The sequence below is a fragment of the Theropithecus gelada genome, chromosome 1 (genome assembly GCF_003255815.1).
Source record: "Theropithecus gelada isolate Dixy chromosome 1, Tgel_1.0, whole genome shotgun sequence".
Classification (NCBI taxonomy): Eukaryota; Metazoa; Chordata; class Mammalia; order Primates; family Cercopithecidae; genus Theropithecus; species Theropithecus gelada.
Window position 1 is genome coordinate 25,898,859 of NC_037668.1, and position 18,788 is coordinate 25,917,646.

Genomic DNA, 18,788 nt, shown 5'->3' on the forward strand with positions numbered 1-18,788 from the left:
CCATTTCACCTACACAGGTCTCAGAAATTCTTAATGGTACCTACCTTTCAAGGTCAAGTTTCCCAAGAGACTTAGAAACTGCTCAGAATATATTCACACATTGAGAGCAGCCTCCACTTTTTGCACTACTGAGTCTACACCAGGTGCTGTAATAAATACATTCCATACTTTCTCATTTTAATTCTTTCTATAAAAGACTATTTTACAGATGAGGAAATAGAGACTTAGAGACCTTAAGTCACCAAGTCATACAGCTTGTTAGTGGATGTCTCAGGATTCCAAAGCAAGCCCATCTGACTTCAAAGACCAACCACTTCAAAGACTAACCATTTTGTTACGCTGCATCTTACTACATACTCTAGATACTATTTTTTCCAGGTCTCTGGAGACCTTACTTCTCTCTGCCTTTCACATTTTAACATTCTGAGGCTAATACTGAGATCTCAGTATTTGCCCTCCACCCCCAACGACCCACACTCGAGCTCTAGAGTCGCCATACTTAGCAAATAAAAATACGAGATGCCCAGATATATTTGAACTTCTGGTAAGCAAGGACAGACTAAAAAAACTATTCATTGTTTACCTGAAATTCAAATTTAACTGGGTGTCCTGCATTTTATCTGGCAACCCTATCAAGTTGAGACTTTATTGGGGTTATAAGCCTCAAAGTACTACTTCCGGGTAGTGAATAAAGCCGAATGGAGGTACTGATGTTGAGATGCTGCAGCCAAGGCCTCCTTAAGTGAGGTAGCCACTACACGTCTCCAAAAAAGCTACTGACTCGGGTGCAAGTAACAGAGATCGAGACTCAAGCCCCAGGGACACTCCATATAACACAATCAAAAAGCCAACAGGTCACAGGGCCTTTGGAGCAGAACAATACAAGTTGGGAGCACAGCAAAGAGAGAAAGGGAGAAGAAAGAATAGGGAGGTGGTCTAAGGAATCACCTACAGTGTGGGAGCCACTTTATAGGTAAATCGAAGCCCAAGGACACACCAAAGAAGAGGGGACTGGAGAACCGCTAGCCAGGCCTAACCTCTCTTCCACCCTCCGTCTTCCTCTGGGTCCGTCTAGTGGGCCCACTTCGGCCAGCACGTCTACCCATTTTCTCTTCCCCGGTGTCTGCGCCGCTCTTGACATCCAACCTCCATGTTCCCCTTTTTTTTCTCCACTACCTTTGACCCGCGCGCTCTTGGTCTCGAATTTGGTTAGCATCTCTCAGGTCTCCGACTCCGATGTTTTAATCCGAGCCCCGACACACCCTGCTGCCCTTCGGACGCCTCCACGTCAGCTACCCTCTGCCGCGGTTTCCGGAAGTTCCTGGAAACACGAACTTCCGGTCTGTTGGGCTCCGGGCCACAGAGATGGTGTCAGTGGTAGCCTAGAGAGGCCGCTACCCGGCAGGAGCCGAACGGGGGCTTCCGCTCAGCAGAGAGGCAAGATGGCCACGGCAGGGGGTGGCTCTGGGACAGACCCGGGAAGTCGGGGTCTCCTTCGTCTTCTGTCTTTCTGCGTCCTACTAGCAGGTGAGGCCTCCCCACCCGTGAGCTCCGTTCTCTAAAGGGAACTCTCCGGATCGGCCCAGCCGCGAGCGCCACTGTCTCCCTTCTGGTTCCTGCTGCCCCTCTGTCCCCCCACCCTGTAAATCCTCTTTCTCTTTCGTTCCCACGACAGAAGTTCCCCCTTTGCCTGGACCTAAAGGTCCCTTCTCCCCCGCAGCATGTCGTGTCGCTTCACTCCCTTCTTTAGGCCTCTTCCTGGACTTCGAACTCGACCCTCTCCCACTTTGTCCAGATGCCTCGTTTTTCCCACAACCCCAGCCACCCACCCCACAGTCGAAAGAAACAGGTGTGAAAGTTAGCTTTCTTCCCCGGGTTTAGACTTTTTGAGACGAAAGCAATCTTGTTCTGTGGGTGCTGTGCGGCGCTTAAAAGGTAGATTTCTTATTTCTTCCTCTATTGGTTACACCCAAAGTCTGTGTCCCTATGCCTTGCCTCAGGTTTTGTTTTTGTTTTTGTTTTTTTAATCAGTAAAGCAAGAATAAGGTAGGATATGGGTACTCTTAACTGTCCAAACCGTGAAGTAACGATTCAAGGAACTTTTGGCATTTATAATGTACTTGACTGTTTGCTTATACGCGTTTATTTACTGATACATGGCTTTTTAGTTGGTCACGCCCTAAAATGCAAATGTCTGTATATAACTATGACTGTGCCTTCCCCTAGTTCACATTGTTTTTAAAGATCCTCAAAGGAGAAACTACAGCTGCCCCACACTGTGGGCACACAAATGACCTACTGATATTAAATTAACTGACCAGTGTATGTCATAAGGTTTCTCTCAATTCTGTTCACACTCTTGGAAAAATGTCTCAGAAAGTTTTCTTAGCCCAGCACCTTTGTATTAACTGGTTAGTAATATACATACAAGATATACAAGCAGAAGTGTGATCACCTGTGCAACCAGAATTTGGCAAATCTAAGGTCAAACACCTTTCCTTTGACCAAGTTTTCTCTCTTTTAGTGTCACTGTCAATGGCGCTACATGGACTTTTTAATAACCCTTTGAGGCACATAGCTGAGTGCCATGTAGAGCATGTATCTGTTACAATAATGTGCGCAAGAAGTAAGAATAATGGACTTTAACCTCATTTTAGAAAGTGTGATATTGAATGATTTACCCAAGCCATACATCAGGTTAATTACATGATAGAAGCTAATACCTGTGTCTCTCAATTTTTTCTAACACTTTTTATCTTCCGATCAGGTTTGTGCAGGGGAAACTCAGTGGAGAGGAAGATATATATCCCCTTAAATAAAACAGCTCCCTGTGTTCGCCTGCTCAACGCCACTCATCAGATTGGCTGCCAGTGTGAGTTGAGACTGGGATTCATGTTTATGGACATTGATATTTGTCTGTGCCCTAGATAGTAAGTAACAGTCATGTCCTGCTTAGGAGTTCTGACACTCATACTGGACTGAGAGTAGGCAGTTGTAGAGAACGGTCTGTCAAGCTAGGCAAGATAATAAGAACTGACATTTAGTAAATGCTGCATACCAAGCTTTTTACATGTGCATCTCATATAACCCCCACGACAACCCCATAAAATAGGTCTTACTATTGTTGTCACTTTATAAATGATGAAACTAAATCTTAAAGAAGTTGAGTAACTTTCCCAAGATCATACTGGTAATAAGTGATGATGCCAGGATCTGGTGGCTCAAGCACTAAACTGGGACTCCTTTTTTTTTTTTTTTTGAGACAGAGTTTCACTCTTGTTCCCCAGGCTGGAGTGCAATGACACCATCTTGGCTCACTGTGACCTCTGCCTTCTGGGTTCAAGTGATTCTCCTGCCTCAGCCTCCCGAGTAGCTGGGACTGCAGCCACTCACCACCATGCCCAGCTAATTTTTGTATTTTTAGTAGAGGCAGGATTTCACCGTGTTGGTCAGGCTGGTCTCAACTCCTGACCTCAAGTGATCCACCTGCCTTGGCCTCCCAAAATGCTGGGATTACAGGCATGAACCACCGTGCCCAGCCGAGCCAGGACTCTTAACCACCCTATTACACTTTTTTTAAGAAGAAAAAAGTCTCATATTCTATGGTGTCCAGTCATCACTTGCACTCTGAACTTTTTGGAACCAAAATGGGCTTCTTAAAGGCAATGAACTATTTAAAGAGAAGGCGTTGAAAATGCTGTATAGACTGGGTGCGGTGGCTCATGCCTGTAATCCCAGCACTTTGGAAGGCCAAGGCGGGTGGATCACTTGAGGTCAGGAGTTTGAGACCAGCCTGCCCAGCATGGTGAAACCCCCCATCTCTACTAAAAATACAGAAATTAGCTGGCTGCTGTGGCGTGCCTATAGTCGCAGCTTCTTGGGAGGTGGAGGAAGGAGAATCACTTGAGCCCAGGAGGTGGAGGTTGCAGTGAGCAGAGATTGTGCCACAGTACACCAGCGTAGGTGACAGAGTGAGACGCTGTCTCAAAAAACAAAAAAAAAGAAAATGCCAAATAATTGCAGGAGGAATTAGTGAAGCATTCTATTTATCCTTTTTTAAAACTTTGTTTTTCCTTAAATTCAACTGACAGTGAGGCCACTTATTTTTACACTTTGTGTGTTTCAAAAGAAGGTTCCACGACACTATGGCTTTAAAAACTGTTAAAATCATAGGGCAGGAAAAGTAGTAATCTAAAGGCTAACCTGCTGTCTTCAGATTTTGTTTCCCATGGATGACAATAGCTCTGTCAGAAAGTAGTTTTGCAGATAAGCAGGAAACTTGGGGTCTGATATTGGCTTTCTCATCATCAAATTGATCACCTCTGAATTTCAGTTTACCCCTGGAATAATGGTTGGAATACTTGCATAAAACTGAAAGTCAAATATCTCTTAATAGGTGGTTATTGATGATGCTAGGTAAAGAGGGTGATCTCAGAAGTGCCGTATAATTTCCTGAAGCCTTCTTCCAATTTGGTAAGAGAAAACTGGGACACTGAGAAGTGAAGGACTTGTTCATGGAAGCAGTTACTACTTTTTTAGCCATCTTTCCCTGAGCTATAGTATCTGTTCATTATCCCGTGTCCCTGCTATACAGAGCACTGGGAGTAGGTTGACTGGTTCCAATCAGCCCCAAATAAAGTTTTTGTTGTACTTAGTTTCTTTTTTTTTTTTTTTTCTGAGATGGAGTCTCACCCTCTCGCCTGGGCTGGAGTGCAGTGGCACGACCTCAGCTCACTGCAATCTCCGCCTCCCAGGTTAAAGTGATTCTCCTGTCTCAGCTTCCTGAATAGCTGGGATTACAGGTGTGTGCCACCATGCCCGGATAATTTTTTGTATCTTTAGTAGAGGCGGGGCTTCACCATGTTGGCCAGGCTGGTCTCGAACTCCTGACCTCGTGATCTGCCCGCCTTGGCCTCCCAAAATGCTGGGATTACAGGCATGAACCACTGTGCCCAGCCCTCTGGACTTAGTTTCTGAACTGGTTTGTAGGTAGAAGAGAGCTAGGTCCAGGGTGGGCTGAGATCAGACTGCTGGTCTTGCTGGAACCTCACTATAAAGTACAGAAGGCCACGACCCCATCTTCTTGTAACTGGGCTCTAAGAAAACTCCTTTGGGAATGAGTCATTCTGCTCTATGTTCTTAAAACAGCTCTGTGGGAAGCAAAGCCTCTGGAGGTAAAGCCAAGTGCCAGTACAGAGAAACAAGAGGGGGCAAGCGGGACTCTGGCCACTGCCTCATTAAGATCTTGTTTCCTTTTCAACGTACTTATTTCTAAGTCTTACTTTGTCATATCTGTCTTTTCTGAGCAGGCTGCACCCTTTTTAATTAGTGTAGCTAACATGATAAAACTAAGGAGAAAAAGTGATACCCAGGTTTGATTTCTCATTATAGTGCTCTGCTTCTCTTGGACAATTTAAAGTTTTGAAAGGGGGCTATAAATAGATTTCTTTTCCCTCCCTCCCTCCCTCCTTCTATCCTTTCTTCCTTCTTTCATCTATCCCCACAGTATGAGATGAACAGAGGTAGAAAACCTCCTCATTGAAGGCCCAGAGAAAATAAGCAAGTTACTTAAGACTACACCATTGCTAGTTGGAATCCAGATTAGAATCCAGGTTTTTTTCAGTCCAGTATCATAGTTTGTCTTCTTCCTGTCCTCCCTGGAGTTGAAGTTTTGGAGTGGGTGGGTGTGTGTGTGTGAGAGTTGGAGTCACACTATGTCACCCAGGCTGGAATGCTGTGGGACAATCTCAGCTCACTGCAGCCTCCACCTCCCAGGTTCAAGCGATTCCCCTGCCTCAGCCTCCTGAGTAGCTAGCATTACAGGTATGTGCCATCACACCTGGCTAATTTTTGTATTTTTAGTAGAGATGGGGTCTCGCCATGTTGGCCAGGCTGGTCTCGAACTCCTGACCTCAAGTGATCCAACCACTTCGGCCTCCCAAAGTACTGGGATTAGAGGCATGAGCCACTGCACCTGGCCGAAGTTATATATGTTTTAGTTGCCACACTATCTGTTCCTTTTCCCATGTTTTAAATGCTATGGCAAGGGCCAGGCATGGTGACTCACTCCTGTAATCCCAGCACTTTGGGGGGCTGAGGCGGGCATTTAAAACTCTAAAGTGATTCTGATACACAGCCAGGGCTGAGAACTACTGGTCTTAAATAATTTATGAATAACACATCCAATTTTCTGTAGGGGGAAGACTCACAGGGAGACCCTAGGATATCTCTGCACACATCACTGGGGACTTAAGGAGTATTACCTAATGTCTTGAATTATGTAGAATTCAAAGTATTCTGGATTCTGTGTATCCATCCTCTAATACAGTGCTTCCCAATCTTTATTATGTCATGAGACACATGGAAAATGTTATTTGTATGGCATCCTGGCACATAGAGAAATGGGTGATATTTTCAGGGCATCCTGGGGTGAATGATAAGTAGACTTCTGGCTGGAGGTGACTTTGGAAACCCTAGGTTTCCTGGAATGAGGAGAACCAATGAGAGCACATCTCTGATCCATTCAAGGCTTATCAATTGGGAAGCTCTGTTTTAGAAACCTCAGAGTTCTTGATTAACCTCATCTAAAACCAGCCAGAAGCAAGTAAAGTCATTCCCAAAAAGGGCAAAAGGAATGCCGATCCAGGAAGGCTCCTGAGGCCAAGGGCGTCTATGCATGTGTTTTCACAAAGGACGATTCAAAGCTAAAACCCTGAGCTAGAGATTTAGTGGCATTTCCTGGAGAAAATATAGGTTTGAAAACTTTGGTGTCTGTTGTTGTAGAATCTTATGTATATGGCTAAATAAGGTTGGGGGCAGAGAGCAAGAAAATGAAGTTCACAGAACCTTTCTGGCATATAATGAGTCCTCTTGTGCTCTTTTATATTCCATTCCCTCCTGATAAACTTCAGATGGAGCTCGGGCAACAGCTTTTCAGTTCCAATCTAGAGGTGCCTGTATTCACCCAAATATGTTGTGACATCTTTAGGGATAAAAGATATGCAGAATCAGTGAGGCAGAGTGAGAATTATCAACTGTGGGAGCTTTAATTTAACTCATTCTGTCTTGGCAGCCTCAATTAGTGGAGACACAGGGGTTATCCACGTAGTAGAGAGAGAAGAGGACCTACAGTGGGTATTGACTGATGGCCCCAACCCCCCTTACATGGTTCTGCTGGAGAGCAAGCTTTTTACCAGGTAAGAATAGATATATCTGCTGGGAAAACATCCATAGAGGGAAAGTTCCAGTGAACAGTCCTCCCACTTATTAGTGAAAACTTCCCTTGGCTGCCCTAGTCTGGTCAGGGGAGAAGGCAGGGTGGTCCTCAGAAGGAAAGGTGTACCGTCAAAAGAAATGATCTTGAGCTCAGGGCCAAATTTCACCTATCTTGTCCCTGAGTAACCCTGGGTACCCCTCCCCTTCCTTCCTGGGGTGCTGACTCACTAGAGCTCTACTTTTTAGAGCAGATCATACTCCAGACTCAGAAGTTAGAGACTGAAAGGGAAGAAATAAGTCAACAGTATGATTCCACTAGTTCCCCATTTGTTTCCGTCCTGGAGGGCAGGATGTCAGGCTGTCCGACACCTTCCTGTGTTCCTTCATGGAATTCCTTTCCTATTCCAGGGATTTAATGGAGAAGCTAAAAGGGAGAACCAGCCGAATTGCTGGTCTTGCAGTGTCCTTGACCAAGCCCAATCCTGCCTCAGGATTCTCTCCTAGTGTGCAGTGCCCAAATGATGGGTTTGGTAAGTGTCCCAAAGGATCAGGAGAGCCTACTGTCACCTAAGGCTCATTGTTGCTTCGGTCTTATGTCTTTGTGTGGGATGTATGTGTGTTTGTGTCTGTGTGTGGTGTCAGTAACTGACTCCCAAACAGGAGGTAGTGCTTATTTGTCCTTGCTGCTCATCCCTTCCCTCTCCTGCTTCCCTTTCCTTTGCCTTACATGGCATCATCTCTTTTTGTCACACGTTCACATCCCTAATTTTATAGCCTAAGACTCCCTGATACCATTGTCTTTCCATTTTAGTGTGGATGGTGATAGACATCATGCCTGCTTCTTTGAGTCACCATCTGCTTTTGAACTCTTAGTTCCAACTGTAAGATTCTTCCTCCCTCACTGGGTTCCTAAGTACTTGGTGTCCCAGTAACCAGTCCCCCTATTCCCCATCCTTCCCTTCAGGTGTTTACTCCAACTCCTATGGGCCAGAGTTTGCTCACTGCAGAGAAATACAGTGGAACTCACTGGGCAATGGTTTGGCTTATGAAGACTTTAGTTTCCCCATCTTTCTTCTTGAAGATGAAAATGAAACCAAGGTCATCAAGCAGGTAATGACTCTGCCAGCTCCTAGCAGTTCCAGTTAGAAAGAAGATTATTTTTCTAGCCAGTTGTGGTGGTGTGTGCATGTAGTCCCAGCCACCCAGGTGGCTGAGACAGGAGGTTCACTTGAGCCGGGAGGCAGAGGTTTCAGTGAGCTGAAATGGCACCATTGCAGTCCAGCCTGGGTGACAGAGTGGGCTGTCTCTATCTCAAAAGAAAAAAAGAAAGAAGATTATTTTATAGGCTCTCCTATTTGGAGGGTGGCTCATTCTACTAGTACACCTGCTGAAAGATGGTTGCTCCAAAAAGAACCAAGACGTTTATTTTTCTCACATTCTCTCCCCACATTTTGCTCCTGCTTCTTTAATGCTCACAGCATTAAAGCCTTTTAGACTAGAAGAAAATATAAAGAATATCTGAAAGAATAATATGAAACAAGGTACACAGCGCACATGAAGAACCACTAGTATCGTAAAAAAAAGCATTGGACTAGAGATTGAGAGATTCAATTTGGTAATTTCTGGGCTTCTTTTTAGCTCTACTGTGCCTTAATTCTGGCCTAGTATTTCCATTTTGACTCATAGAGTAGTTAAGAGATTTGTCCAAAGTTGCATGTTGAGTTGATCTCCTAGCTATGTCATATCTGATTTTCTATCTCTAGTTTGGTGCTCTTTGTATCAGATCACACTGAGTCTTTTCAGTGGCTGAAACTTTCAATTGGGCCTGGCCATCTGGAATGGGATAATTTCATCTCCAGCTAAACCATTGAGTCTGCAACCCTTTGTACCTCTTGATGAGTTTTTCTCTTTGACCTTATAGATCCTGTGGTTGTACCAGATAACTATAGCTCAGGGACAGATGTCTCTAAAAAAAGTGTAGCTTCATCCCAAAAGGATGGAACTGGGCCCTCCTCCTTCTGGGACGTAGGGGAGGGCCTCCACCAACTAGCTGTCTCAGTGGGGTCCATCTCCCCTTTCAGTGCTATCAGGATCACAACCTGAGTCAGAATGGCTCAGCACCAACTTTCCCACTGTGTGCCATGCAGCTCTTCTCACACATGCACGCTGTCATCAGCACTGCCACCTGCATGCGGCGCAGCTCCATCCAAAGCACCTTCAGCATCAACCCAGGTAGGGCAGATCCAAACCATGAGGGTAATGGAATAAGGGGCAGAGGGAGAGTGGAACCAGGCTGGGGAATGTTAAGAGAGACTATAATAGAGAAGGAGTAGACACCATGAAGGAGCTCTGCGTGGGAGAACTAGAAACAATTCTGAAAATTTGAGGCAGCTTGTTCCTAAAGCGGATCGTGGCAGAGAAGCCAAGCCGGGACTGTTGGAAGTAGAGAAAACGACTTAGATTCCATGGGGCACTGGTCAGAAGTTTTCCAGTGTTGCCTTTATAGCTACTGTCTCCTTTAGCCTTGTTGATCTCTCATTGTTTTCATCCTGCTTAGAAATCGTCTGTGACCCCCTGTCTGATTACAATGTGTGGAGCATGCTAAAGCCTATAAATACAACTGGGACATTAAAGCCTGACGACAGGGTTGTGGTTTCTGCCACCCGGGTGAGTGTTGGCTTCTGATCAGGATGGGCAGGGCTGGCACAAAAAGAGCTGGTAGGCCCCTCTCTAGCATATCAGATTTCAAAGTTGCTAAATTGGGAAGCCTCAAATGGGGAGGAATCTGGGCTGTGGGACTCCTGGGTTGTCTCCGTTGCCGCAGGACAGGTATATTCTCTTGACTGGAGCAAGAAAGGAGGCTTGGGGCCAGTTTTAAAGTATATATCCCCTGACTTTTCTTCTGTTGTACCTAGCTGGATAGTCGTTCCTTTTTCTGGAATGTGGCCCCAGGGGCTGAAAGTGCGGTGGCTTCCTTCGTCACCCAGCTGGCTGCTGCTGAAGCTTTGCAAAAGGCACCCGATGTGACCACCCTCCCCCGCAATGTCATGTTTGTCTTCTTCCAAGGGGTAAGGGCTCTTTGCTGGGGTGCAATGGCAGGGAAGAAAGAGGATAGTAAGGATGAGAGTGGCTACTGGTTGGAGAAGACCTCGGCACTTGACCTAAGTTGTTAATCAGCATAGAGCTTCTGGATGTGTCTACGTATGTCTCCCCTTTAGATTCCTCCATTTTAGGAAGCTTAGAGTCCTTCTTTTTAGGAAGCTTTTACACCCTGAATTGGTATGTAACCAGCCCCTTTTTTCCCGCACTGATAAGATATATTGGAGGTGGCCTTTTACTTTTACTCTCTGGACTCCTTTACTGCTATCTCCATCCAGGAGCCCTGAGGCTCCTGACTCTCATCACTAGGACCACAGCCCTAAACTAAGGGAACAGCATCTGTGGCTGAGTCACTGGAGGTGGGGGACAGTTAAGAAGTTATAGCTGATGTTCATCTTAGGTCTTTACTGAGGCTACTTTCCCCATTTCTGGGCTTGAGAAATCTTGTAATACATACATATGAGGGATAGTCACAGCTGGGATGTGGGGCCAAGAGAAGCACAAAGTTGCATGACTGTAAGCTGACTAGCAGTTGAGGTGACCTGAGACAGTCGTCTTGCTTACAGCTTTGATGATCTGGCCTTCTTCGAGGCTCTCCTAACCCTTTGGAATCTCTGTTCCCCCTCCTACCTTCCTCCATCTCTCAGGAAACTTTTGACTACATTGGCAGCTCGAGGATGGTCTACGATATGGAGAAGGGCAAGTTTCCTGTGCAGTTAGAGAATGTGGACTCATTTGTGGAGCTGGGACAGGTATGTGGCATGTCCCCCAGCCCCTTCCTTTTTAATTAAAACTTCCTCCTTTGTTACTCTGTGGTCTCAACTGCAGGAACCACCACCTTTTCCCTTGACTTCTGTGGCCTAGGTATGGCCCAGAACAGGAGACTGATTCTAAGTGTTGTTTCTTCATCCTCCCCCCAGGTGGCCTTAAGAACCTCACTAGAGCTTTGGATGCACACAGACCCTGTGTCTCAGAAAAATGATTCTGTACGGAACCAGGTAACCTGAGCATCTCCCCTCATTTCCTGTTCCTACAGCTCAGAATCCAGACCCCAACCCCTGCCCTGTTTCCACCAACCCCCAGGGCCTGTGAGACAGGGTAGGAGACAGGATTGGATTGGGTGTTGGCCAAAGGATGAACACCACAGCTGTTGTTGCTGCTGGGAAGAATCAGGAGCTCAGTGGCATTCCATTGGTTCCCTGGACTGGGTAGTTCTCTGATCATTTGTTGCCTAGCAGACTACTACTGCCCATTAAGGATAGGTGAGTGACTAGCTCCCTTCTTGCCTTGCTGCCCCATGGATCCAGTTGTCAAGGCTGCTCTGCCCAACTCCTGGCTGTGTTACACTCCCTATCCAACTTGTCCTCCACTTTCCTCACTGCTTGTTCAAAACCTTCCCTTCCCTCTATGTGCACCTTTAGGTCTGCTTTTTTCCAGGTGGTCCTCTTTCTGCAATTCCAGCCTTCAGCATCATCCCTGCTGTGGAATTCTGTAGCATTTAAAGAATTGGTTATCTGTTTGGCATTCAGCTCGCAGTTTTCTATTATTATTTGCTCCCTGAAATTCTGCACAATAAGTAATAAATGAAGCATCCACTGAGGATAAAGCAGAGTCTTGAAGACAGTAGAATTTCCTTATAAATATGAAAAAAATAGGTCTCTTCTTTATGCCCCAATTGTCTAATTCTAAAAAGAATGGTGGAACCTACAGGAAATTGGTCCCAAAAGGCTTGAGGGATAAAGGTCTACTAGAGACAGGGTAGCTCCCCAAGCAGGGGACTTGAAGTATAGAGCATTTCGGGCCTAAAAGAGACCTCCTGCTTCCCATCCCCCAGCCTCCCATCAGTTAATCTCCCTCGTTCCCCCCAGGTGGAGGATCTCCTGGCCACATTGGAGAAGAGTGGTGCTGGCGTCCCTGCTGTCATCCTCAGGAGGCCAAATCAGTCCCAGCCTCTCCCACCATCTTCCCTGCAGCGATTTCTTCGAGCTCGAAACATCTCTGGTGTTGTTCTGGCTGACCACTCTGGTGCCTTCCATAACAAGTAAGAATCACTTGGCCCTGCACCCTCTTCATTCTTGAAGAGAGTCTATTCTGTAGTCTGGGAGGAAGGTTATTACCCTCCACTTTCCCACACTACCCCCTCTAAAATCTCCGGTCCATCTGTATTCTTTGCTCAGTGGCCTTTTCACATCTGACCTGAAACCCTTATTTGTTTGACTGTCTAGTCATCTTAGAAAATCATCCTCACCGTTAGCCCTTTCCTGTCACAATCCTCAGTTATGGTTCCACTGCTCCCAAGCTCTCCAGGGTCCTGAGTTCCTCAGGGCTGCCAGCAGAGGGCATCATCTCAAACAAGCATGGAAAGGATGGTGGGGGCCCTTTGACTAGAGGACAAAAAGCAGTCCTTCTCTGGAACTCACCCGGAGGTGCCGGAAACAGTATTCATACTCTGTGAAATGTACCATGTTCTTGACATGTGGTAGGTGTCCATCCATGGTTCAGTGTGAGGGTAAAAGTGCCTCCTATAGCTGATGGAGCTCCAGAGATAGTAAGGCCCTGTTAGTCACCTCTTTCTTGGTCCGGGTTACCCTTAAACTGCTCCTAACTTGAGGCCTCGGATAACGGGGGACTTCTTACTCAGGCTGGATTGCCAAGCTTCCCTGGGGCCAAATGAGTTTCAAAGTGAAAATGCTTGAGCTCTGTTTCTGACCCCAGCCAAGTAGCACCTTCTCACTTATTTAGGGGAGTGACAGTCCTAGCACTTAGGGTCAACTGTCTTCTCTAAAGCAATCCTTTTTTTTTTTTTTGAGACGGAGTCTCGCTGTGTTGCCCAGGCTGGAGTGCAGTGGCCGGATCTCAGCTCACTGCAAGCTCTGCCTCCCGGGTTTACGCCATTCTCCTGCCTCAGCCTCCCAAGTAGCTGGGACTACAGGCGCCCGCCACCACGCCCGGCTAGTTTTTTGTATTTTTTTAGTAGAGACGGGGTTTCACTGGGTTAGCCAGGATGGTCTCGATCTCCTGACCTCATGATCCGCCCATCTCGGCCTCCCAAAGTGCTGGGATTACAGGCTTGAGCCACTGCGCGCGGCCTCTAAAGCTATCCTTGTACCACTCTGGGGCAAGTGAGGATTCATCAGTTGAACACATTTTGGATTTGATTATGTGGCTGACTTGACTTGTGTAAACAGGGATTTACTGATGGTAAAGACTGTGGAGTTCAGCCCCTCTTAAGGTCTATCTCCTTGGGGCTCCATAAGGATCATCATGGTGCTTTTATCAGTGCGTTCTTATATATCTATGAGCAGACCTGATCCTAAGACGTGCTAATCACCTCCTGCTCCCAGCCACCGTAAATCTAAATGTTCACTGGAACAGTTATACAGTTGATCTCATGATATATGGCAGAGTTCTCTGAAAATCATCTTAGCCGTCCCCCATATCTCCAGCCCAAATGATACAGAAATCTCTCCTGTGTTTAAAGATCTGAGCTCATTCACCTTTTCTACCTTGTCTCTCAGGAAAATCTTTAATTTTCTGTAACTACCTCACCCTCACTCCTACTTCCCTGTTCTCCACACCTTTTTCAGTATGGGATCCTGATTTTCTCTCACCCCTTTCTTCTGGATGCTGAAAATGAGATACTGAGTTCCTGCATAAGGGGCATTTGAGGGAGGAGAGGGGCAGAACCCTGGCTAAATGTAGCCAAGGCTCATGCCGGCTTTCCTGGCAGATATTACCAGAGTATTTACGACACTGCTGAGAACATTAATGTGAGCTATCCCGAATGGCTGAGCCCTGAAGAGGACCTGAACTTTGTAACAGACACTGCCAAGGTAGCATTGAGTCAGGCTGGGTGGGAGCCTGGGGCACACAGTGAAGAGCTAGCATTTGAGGATAGGAGAGGTGGGCCATTCAGCCCCCTCCTCACCTACCACAGGCCCTGGCAGATGTGGCCACGGTGCTGGGACGTGCTCTGTATGAGCTTGCAGGAGGAACCAACTTCAGCGACACAGTTCAGGCTGATCCCCAAACGGTAAGAAGATGGGCCCTAGCTCCTTCTTTCTGTTTACACAGCAAGCTGTCCCTATCCTCCCTTGCCCTAGTGTCCCAAACCTTGGAATTCCACGTTACTGTTGATGCCGGTGAGAATGCCTGATGCCCCAGAGAGCTCTTATGTGGGCCTCATCTGCATCTTATGAGCCAGCCACTGTCTCCCAACTCCAGTGTATCTGGCCAGTCTGGTTCCTGCCCCATGACTGGGTCTCCACTGATAATTCTTTCCCTGGGCTCCCTTCAAGTCACAGGGTTTTTTCTCCTCACTGTTCCAATCCTAGGTTACCCGCCTGCTCTATGGGTTCCTGATTAAAGCCAACAACTCATGGTTCCAGTCTATCCTCAGGCAGGACCTAAGGTCTTACTTGGGTAAGCATCTGGTGTGGGAATGGGACCCTTAGCTGAGGAAAGGGATAGAGAAAAAGTCATTTTGGTTTAACCTTTATTATTTTTTTCTTTTTCCTCTCTGTTTTTCTTACCCCCTGTTTTCCTTTCTTCTCATATTTGATGGATCCTTTCCCCTTGCGCTCCTTTCTGGCTGCTGCCAATCTTGGGCTTTTCTTGTTTCACCCACCGTCCACCCACCAAATCTTCCCTTCCCTTTGGTCTGCAATCAGGTGATGGGCCTCTTCAACATTATATCGCTGTCTCCAGCCCCACCAACACCACTTATGTTGTACAGTATGCCTTGGCAAATTTGACTGGCACAGTGGTCAACCTCACCCGAGAGCAGTGCCAGGATCCAAGTAAAGTCCCAAGTGAAAACAAGGATGTGAGTGGTGGTGGGTGTCGGAAGTGCCCTGGGGCCCCTTTCCCTTGGGAAAGTTGGAGGTTCTTCTAGACCCAGTTAGACCCAGGGGTTGGGATGGAGAGGTGGAGAGATGCAGTCCTCAGCAATTGGGTGTTGAAGAACCTGGGTGAAAATGGACCATCTAAAGGATAAAGGGACAGCAACCAGTTAGCTCAATTGGTTAGAGCATGGCACTGATAGAGGGTAGAGGGAACGAGTGAGAAGAGGATCACCCTAGCCATGTGTTGTGGCCCATCTTCTGTGCAGCTGTATGAGTACTCGTGGGTCCAGGGCCCTTTGAATTCCAATGAGACGGACCGACTCCCCCGGTGTGTGCGTTCCACTGCACGATTAGCCAGGGCCTTGTCTCCTGCCTTCGAACTGAGTCAGTGGAGCTCTACTGAATACTCTACATGGACTGAGAGCCGCTGGAAAGATATCCGTGCCCGGATATTTCTCATCGCCAGCAAAGAGCTTGAGGTGAGATAGGGCAGGAGGGGAGGTGGCAGGGATCTGTTTGACTTCTTTCTGCTTTCTTGTGTCACATAGCCCCTTCCATCTCCCATTTGCCCCACATCTGTAGCAAAAGCTTACTGCAAATCTGTCCCTGGTCAGCCAGCGTGTTCTCTTAGGAGGCCTTTCTTTTCTTTCTTTTCTTCTTTTCTTTCTTTTTCTTTTCTTTTTCTTTCTTTTCTTTCTTTTCTTTCTTTTCTTTCTTTTCTTTCTTTTCTTTCTTTTCTTTCTTTCCTTCCTTCCTTCCTTCCTTCCTTCCTTCCTTCCTTCCTTCCTTCCTTCCTTCCTTCCTTCCTTCCTTCCTTCTTTCTTTCTTTCTTTCTTTTCTTTCTTTTTCTTTTCTTTCTCTTTTCTTTCTTTTCTTTCTTTCCTTTTTTTGAGATGGGATTTCACTTTTTGCCCAAGCCGGAGTGCAATGGCGCGATCTCGGCTCATTGCAACCTCCGTACCCCAGGTTCAAGTGATTCTCCTACTTTAGCCTCCCAAGTAGCTGGGATTACAGACGTGTGCCACCATGCCAGGCTAATTTTTTTAATTTTTAGTAAAGATGATTTTCACCATGTTGGTCAGGCTAGTCTTGAACTCCTGATGTCAGGTGATCCACCCGCCTTGGCCTCCCAAAGTGCTGGGATTACAGGCATGAGCCACTGTGCCCAGCCAGGAGGCCTTTCTTCACAGACAGTTTGAGTAGGTGTTCTTTCTGGAGAGCACCTTTCTTCACAGATAGTTTGAGTAGGTGTTCATTCTGGAGAACTCCTGTGGATCCCAGAACTCCTTCACAGCTTCCACTCCCATCTGGCATTCCCCGTCTGGCACAGCTGGGATGAGTCAGTCTAATGTACTGAGCTCCTGTCACAAGTCAGTAATGTAAGTGCCACAAGAGAACCAAAGCCATGGGCCCTGCTTTCAAAATGCCTAAAATACGAGACGGAAGCAAGAACAGAGATACTTCACTTCTCTTTTCAAATGGGGAGACAAAGTCTGTAGGCTGGGGAGACGTTGCCCATGGTTGTTCCATACTTGGTGCTTAGAGCCAGCATCCGAATTCCCATGGCTCCAAACCCCAAACAATTATCAAAAAAACGGCACTGAGTTCTGAGAATGCCTTTCTCCTTTCCTGCCCTCCCTCCCCCTGCAGTTTATCACCCTGATAGTGGGCTTCGGCATCCTCGTCTTCTCCCTCATCGTCACCTACTGCATCAATGCCAAAGCTGACGTCCTTTTCATTGCTCCCCGGGAGCCAGGAGCTGTGTCATACTGAGGAGGACCCCAGCTTTTCCTACCAGCTCAGCAGTTCACTTCCTAGAGCATCTGTCCCACTGGGACACAACCACTAATTTGTCACTGGAACCTCCCTGGGCCTGTCTCAGACTGGGATTAACATAAAAGACTGGAACTATCCAAAAGAGACAGGGAGAGATAAGTTGCCTCCCTTCCTCCACTCCACTTTCCCATCTCCCCTTCCCCATTTCCTCCTCCTTCTCTACTCATGCCAGATTTTGGGAATACAAATAGAAGCTTCTTGCTCCTGTTTAACTCCCTAGTTACCCACCCTAATTTGCCCTTCAGTATCCTTCTACTTTTTCCGTCCTGCCCTGTACCTCTCTCTGCTCCTCACCCCCACCCCTGTACCCAGTTACCTTCCTGACTGGGAAGGACATAAAAGGTTGAATGTCAGGGTCAAACTACATTGAACCCCTGAGGAGGACAGGGGCATCTCTGGGCTGAGCCTCCTGTATCCTTCCCACCGTCCTTTCTTCAGGCCCTCAGACGGCACATTAGGGTGGGCGTGCTGCGGGTGGGTATCCCACCTCCAGCCCACAGTGCTCAGTTGTACTTTTTATTAAGCTGTAATATCTATTTTTGTTTTTGTCTTTTTCCTTTATTCTTTTTGTAAATATATATATAATGAGTTTCATTAAAATAGATTATCCCACATTACTTGTACTGCTACAGTTATTCTTCCCAGGCAACTCTGTTCAGCGAGCCTGGACTGGAAGTCATGAAGTTGTTATCTTTTATGCTATCGTCTTGGGCTCCAGAGGACCCAAGGGGTAAGGCTCTGTCAAAAACAGTTGAAGTCCTTTCAAATTGCAGAGCCCTGGTTCTCCTCTTGTAAGAACAATGTTAACGTAGTTTCTTCTCACTTTGTAATGAACAGGCATGTCTTTATTCACTCTGAGACACTGGCTGGGGTACAGAGATGAAGAGAATATAACCCTAACCCTTGAGTAGCTCACAGTTGGGATGAGAGAAGAGACAGACATTCTCACAGCTACATGTAATCCAGTGTAATATAAGGAATAATCTCAGTGTATCCCAAGTGCTCTGGTAGCACATAGAGGAATTCAGGACCATGTCGCGGGTGACATTCAAGTGATGACTTAAAGCGTTCACCGGGTGTGGAAGCACAGAATCAAGAAAAGGCGTGAGTCACGTTTGGGAGATGGTAAGTTCAGTGTGTCTGAGCCATAAGGATCAGCAGGAGGCGAGACTAGGCTGAATCCCGAAGTTCTTGGCTGGCATGCTAAGGAGTTTGGGTTTCTGTTAATGGTGGGCCTTTTGTAGGCCAAAACAAGTTTGGACTATTTTAGAAAAAGAACCTGACCTCTGTAGAGATGCTCAAATTCCCTAGGTCTTCACGGAGGCAAAATTCTGGAGTATAGCAGCCCTGCTAAATGATCGTGGGCAACGGCTGAGTCAGCCAAGGGGGAAAGAGAACCTGCAGGAGCAGAAGCTTAAACCCAGCCTTCACTCCACTGCTGGCCAGGAGGCTGCCTCCGACACGTGCCTGAATGCCAGCAGCAATGGAAAGGGACTGGCTGGCAGTATTCACAGGGTTTCAAGCACTCCTCTTAGTTCCCTGATTGGACTGTTTACGTTTTCAAATCCTGCTGAGAAGAGGTGATTTTTCTCCAGGTTTCTCTCCAAGTTCCCCTGGGGGGAAGGGAGACATGTTTGGAGTTCCGAGAGATGAAATATACCCTGCTACTTCTCCCCCCACCAACCCTCCCAGTTTGAGCTGGAGAGGCTGTGTGGTGCTGGCGGGAGTCGAGCACAGCTGCCACCATCGACTGGGCCGGGCTCCACACCTCCCTCGGCCAACAGGTCTCCCAGC

At 46.9% G+C, this 18,788-nt stretch overlaps 2 protein-coding genes across 7 annotated transcripts in view; one reads left to right on the forward strand and one right to left on the reverse strand.

The window, feature by feature from the left end:
- The window catches only part of COPA (coatomer protein complex subunit alpha), a 54,113-nt gene extending 52,502 nt beyond the window's left edge, over positions 1-1,611 (reverse strand). For both annotated transcript variants that reach the window (XM_025392266.1, XM_025392257.1), the window contains exon 1: positions 1,177-1,611. In XM_025392266.1, the coding sequence (XP_025248051.1) occupies positions 1,177-1,216 (40 nt within the window). In that variant the 5' untranslated portion in view covers positions 1,217-1,611. The remainder of the gene's footprint in view (positions 1-1,176) is intronic.
- Positions 1,298-17,608, forward strand: NCSTN (nicastrin). 5 transcript variants are annotated; one of them, XM_025392297.1, is made up of 18 exons: positions 1,321-1,527; positions 2,525-2,660; positions 2,768-2,872; positions 7,073-7,196; positions 7,624-7,745; positions 8,180-8,325; positions 9,297-9,447; positions 9,773-9,882; positions 10,131-10,283; positions 10,962-11,066; positions 11,235-11,312; positions 12,183-12,355; positions 14,045-14,147; positions 14,252-14,347; positions 14,649-14,736; positions 14,985-15,139; positions 15,425-15,637; positions 16,809-17,608. In XM_025392297.1, exons 2-18 carry the CDS (start codon positions 2,636-2,638, stop codon positions 16,929-16,931), a joined length of 2,070 nt encoding a protein of 689 aa, XP_025248082.1. In that variant the 5' UTR covers positions 1,321-1,527; positions 2,525-2,635; the 3' UTR covers positions 16,932-17,608. The 5 variants fall into 5 exon arrangements, with proteins under 5 accessions (XP_025248075.1, XP_025248091.1, XP_025248099.1 ...); XM_025392280.1 differs by lacking the exon at positions 2,525-2,660 and adding an exon at positions 1,751-1,849 and having other exon boundaries at positions 1,427-1,527; XM_025392290.1 differs by lacking the exon at positions 2,525-2,660 and having other exon boundaries at positions 1,298-1,527.
- The last annotated feature ends 1,180 nt before the right edge of the window (positions 17,609-18,788 follow it).

Bases quoted from the DNA above. Each gene is read 5' to 3' on its own strand.
- NCSTN (XM_025392280.1), top strand. From the start codon at position 1,443: ATGGCCACGGCAGGGGGTGGCTCTGGGACAGACCCGGGAAGTCGGGGT. The intron at 7,197-7,623 runs GTAAGAATAGAT...TTCCTATTCCAG, and splicing joins GAGAGCAAGCTTTTTACCAG to GGATTTAATGGAGAAGCTAA. The intron at 12,356-14,044 runs GTAAGAATCACT...CTTTCCTGGCAG, and splicing joins TCTGGTGCCTTCCATAACAA to ATATTACCAGAGTATTTACG.